The 4,480-nt window shown below is 39.7% G+C and overlaps 1 protein-coding gene across 4 annotated transcripts in view; it reads left to right on the top strand.

Annotated features, from left to right (window-relative positions):
- Nucleotides 1–4,480, top strand: part of LOC103266868 (keratin-associated protein 4-6-like) — a 5,553-nt gene that overhangs the window by 702 nt on the left and 371 nt on the right. Inside the window, exon 2 of one of the 4 annotated variants that reach the window (XM_008064495.1) lies at nt 4,272–4,456. In XM_008064495.1, coding sequence (XP_008062686.1) covers nt 4,272–4,456 — 185 coding nt within the window. Of the gene's footprint in view, nt 41–4,131; nt 4,479–4,480 lie in introns of those variants that run through there. The other 3 variants (XM_008064496.1, XM_021715759.1, XM_021715760.1) reach the window with 3 other exon arrangements.

Below are 4,480 nucleotides of genomic sequence, written 5' to 3'. Positions count from 1 at the left end.
CTGCCCCCGCCCCATGTGCTGCGCCTCCCCCTGCTGCTAAATCTCTGCCTTGAACATACCCCTCTCTATCTTGCCTCCTTCCTCTCAGATGAAGATCCTTGTTTTTGAAATGCGGAGCACTCAAGAATATTTTTCTGAGTCCCATAAGCAAACTCTCCCTTAGGAATTCTGTGCCTGCATTCTTACTTCCATCCAAACTCCCTGCCTTCCAAAAGAATTCACTGAGACTCTCCAAATAAATTGACAAGCTATCCCCCAGGTTTATCCCTTTTGCCCTGGGGACATCCATTCATCATGGTTGAAGAATTTGAAGATTTCTTCCACCACTCATTGGGACACAGATTTTAACCCCTCCAACATTGAAATCCAATTAAGTCTCTCCCTTATAGTATTTTGCAAAGTTTTTTGAGCCTTGTTAATCCCATGTATCAAAATAAACCTCTATTCTATTGGCACTGAAAGTTGAATGTGATTTTTATTCTCTTTTATTAAAAGGGTTTATATTTGGGTCCTGGGTAATTTTATTTTGCCCAAACCTGTAGGACAGACAGCAGACACAAGTCAGCCTTCCAACAGAAGCCAACTGACATTGCTCACTATCTAGTTTTCCCTAGAAAAATATTTCCGGTCTTAGGTAAATCAACTAATCATTTTGTAGTCTTTAGGAAAAAAAGAACTGAAATCATAGAGTATCCATGAATATTATAACAGGTGAAAAGTTTTGGAAAGACTGAACATGATTCATCTCCTTTTAAAATATCATCTGTTAGAGGTTTTTTTTTCACCAATAAAAGAAGCTAATAGATGGTTTAGCGAAGTCTGTGTATTTTCTTCTCATGGTCATGTGCCAGTGCTATCTATCAAAAGGGGACTGGATTAAAAAAATGTGGTACATATACACAATGAAATACTACGCAGCCATAAAGAAGAACAAAATCATGAATGCAGCAAGTTGGATGGAATTAGAGTTTATAATACTGAGTGATCTCTCACAGAAACAAAGAACTGAGAATCACATGTTCTCACTCATAAGTGGACCTTGAACAACTACCATATTACTACAAGAAAAGGATTGAAAGTGGTGAGAAACTGTGGGGTGAGGGGTGGGATTGACAGTAGTCGATATCTGCCTGGGGCAGTGGACGGCACACTTCATTGATAAGGATACCTGCATGGTGAATATTTGTATACCTAGCCCTGAATTGTACCCCACAATTAAAAAAAAAATTAAAAGAAGAAAAAAAATAAAAATAAAAGAAAGTTTCCTTAGTAGACTACCAAAAAAAAAAAAAAGAAAGAAATTCATAATAGCTAATTTGAGAGCTGAAATGATTGACTGATGTGCTTTTTGCTTTTAACCTTTTAGTGCATGACAGAAACAGAAATATAAACAGAACAGCAGAAAACAGTTAATGGAATCTACAGAGAAAAGAGTGAATTTTATATAAATCACACTTATCCGTTTCTAAGGATTTTTATATCATTTACACAAAAAAACTTTTTCAAAAATTTAAGCAATACAACAGAATGTAACCAAAAGTAGGTTTCCCACCATAGCCATTGCCAATCCCATTTGAGACCTCTTATTACAAATAGAGATACAACCTTATTAAGGAAGTATCATATGTTTGTACTTATTCACAAACCTGGCTTTAGTTGTATATTTCTTGTTCTGACATTTATTCAAAAATTATTTTATGTCCTTCAGGAAATATTAACACTTTCCTCCATACAGGCCAAGTATATTGCTAGGCAGACTTATTTATGTATTTTTATATTTATGGATGAGAATTTTAAGTACATTTTTTCCACTGTATTTTATAGAAGATTATCGCTAGTGTAGACAAAAATCTATTGGCTTGTGTATGTTTGTCTTTTATCTGACCTCATGGCTAATGCCAATACTCAGTTGATGCTTTCAGATTTTCTGGGCATACAATCATGGAAGTCAAATGCCTCCAGTCTCAGGCATGTCCCTATGGTTGGTCTCCTTGCTGCCTACAGTGGTAACTTTACTATTAACACAAAAATGTTTGGAGTTTTCTTCCTTTCCTGTATGACTTTCCAGCCTCCTCACTTGTGCTTCCTGGGACTCTTCCCCCAAGGAAACTACTTGCACCCAAGTCTTTGTCTTAGGGTCTGCACTGGGTAGATTTCAAGCTAAGACAATACATCCTCAGCAAATATTTTCAGCAGATTGATATCAAACTGGTCATAGCGATTATTTCTAGCAATAAGAGTAAAATTGGAAAGTCAAGAGGTAAGGGCGAACCAGTGTTACCATTTGGTGTTTGCCTCCTTGCTCTCTTTTTCCTGTGTGAATACAGACATGTATGCTAAGCACAGTATTCATACTTATCTGTAAACAAGTCTCATTCTATAAATCAAATCTTAGCTTCCATAAATTTCCACATACCAAATGACAGGTTACTTACCAAATAAGCAAATGGATTTTTCCTCAAATGGAACTATGAGCCCTTTGTTTGGAATGTCTTCCCCTCTTGTCTTCAGAAGTCGAAATATATATATATATATATATATATTCAAAGGACCATTATCTGCCTCTATGTCATCAGCAAACATTTAAGACCAGTGTCCTCTCTCTCTTCCTCTACCATCCTTGCGCTCAGCACCATGGTAACAAAAATAAATGCCACAGGCCATGCTTTCAAGGTATTTGTGTTGCACCTGGGGGAATGACAGGTGTAAGTGACTATGATACAGTAGAATGTGTCAAATTAGGAGCACAATGCATGGAATAATTAAACATCAATGGAGTAGTTTATCAAGAAAGATATCATTAAGGAGGAAACATTTTAATTGGGTTTTGACAAATGAGTCGGAGTTCGCGGAGTGACCAAGAAAGAAGAAACATTCCAAGAGAATGAAACAGTGTCAGTAAGGCTTTTAAGTTTTATTTTTCACCTCTTTCTTGGCTACACTAAGACATATTAAGCTTGCTTTCTGCTTAATCTTGAATGAGTGCTCTTTTTGTTTGTTTAGCCCCTTTTGTGGTTCCTTTGAGTCTTCCACTAAAAGAGTAATAAGAACATATACTACTTGTAGTAAAGATCAAGACAAAATAAACACAAAATATTTAGTGCAATGTCTGGTAGTTCGTGAACACTTCGCAAGTGATACACATAAACTGGGGTTGTTTGGATTTTAGTTGTTTAATGAAAATAATTGTAATGATTTTAGTTTTTGCCAGACTCTGTTTCCTTTGCATGTGCTTATTGAAGTACCTGCAGAAAAGAGATGAGATTGTATCTGTTCCATACCCAGAGCACGCAGGGGAATGTCTCAGATACATACAACTTGGATACATACTATTGAAGGTTTAGTTATTGTTTGCATATGGCAGGTGCTTTTGTGAATGAAAAACCCATTGTACAATTTTGATGATCAAGAGATAAATCAAAACTTCCTGCCTTTAATGCCTATCCTGGAAAACAAACGGCAAAATGTGCATTTACTTCTGACAAGCAGTGAGTCATTACTAAATGCTTCTGCCTCAGACCGTGGAATAAGATCTGAACCAGAATTTAGAACTTCCCTGAGTTCTCACCATCTCCCTGAACATCCAAGATGCCCGCACAGCACCACCGTCTTCCTCATTACAGATGGAACATCCTCCCTCCAAATGAGTCTTTCCTTCTATTTCCTTTCCAGCATTTCACCTGACTAGAACATTCTTTAGCAACAAAAGATACGTTCGTGAAAACTGCCCTCCACATTTTGCAGGGACCAACATACAGATAGAAGAAAATGTCACAGTCAAGAAAAGCAAAATGTCCAAGTGGGCATGTGACTAGTGTGTCATAAAAGACACTGCAATGGCCAGAGGCAAAGGTCATACCCACTGAGGAAGAACTGTGACAAATGTGTCAATTGGAAACACAAGAACCTACCAGGAAGAGGGAATGTGCTATTTTCTCTATTTTGGAGTACTTACTTACACTTATGTAATTAAATGATTAAGTTTTCCAGCAGCGTAAATAATAACAAGGAAATAATGACATAGCAACAGGCCTTCGGAGGGATATAAAAGGGGATGGGACCAAGAAGATCTTCACACCCAAGAGCTTCACTCTCCTGGACAAACACTCAGAACCTCCACCCTCCGACACCATGTGCAACTCCTGTTGTGGGTCCGTCTGCTCTGACCAGGGCTGTGGCCAGGACACCTGCTGCCGCCCCAACTGCTGCCAGACCACCTGCTGCAGGCCCACCTGCTGCCGCCCCAGCTGCTGCATCTCCAGCTGCTGCAGGCCCCAGTGCTGCCAACCCACCTGTTGCCGCCCTTCCTGCTGCATCTCTAGCTGCTGCCGCCCCAGCTGCTGCCAGACCACCTGCTGCAGGACCCAGTGCTGCCGCCCCAGCTGCTGTGTGTCTAGCTCCTGCAGGCCCCAGTGCTGCCAGTCCGTGTGCTGCCAGCCTACCTGCTGCCGCCCCAGCTGCTGCATCTCCAGCTGCTGCA

The sequence above is a fragment of the Carlito syrichta genome, unplaced genomic scaffold, assembly GCF_000164805.1.
Source record: "Carlito syrichta isolate Samal-C Ts95f unplaced genomic scaffold, Tarsius_syrichta-2.0.1 Scaffold307480, whole genome shotgun sequence".
In the NCBI taxonomy this organism is placed as follows: Eukaryota; Metazoa; Chordata; class Mammalia; order Primates; family Tarsiidae; genus Carlito; species Carlito syrichta.
Note: the sequence above shows the minus strand (reverse complement) of the source record. Positions and strands in the feature narration are given on the sequence as shown.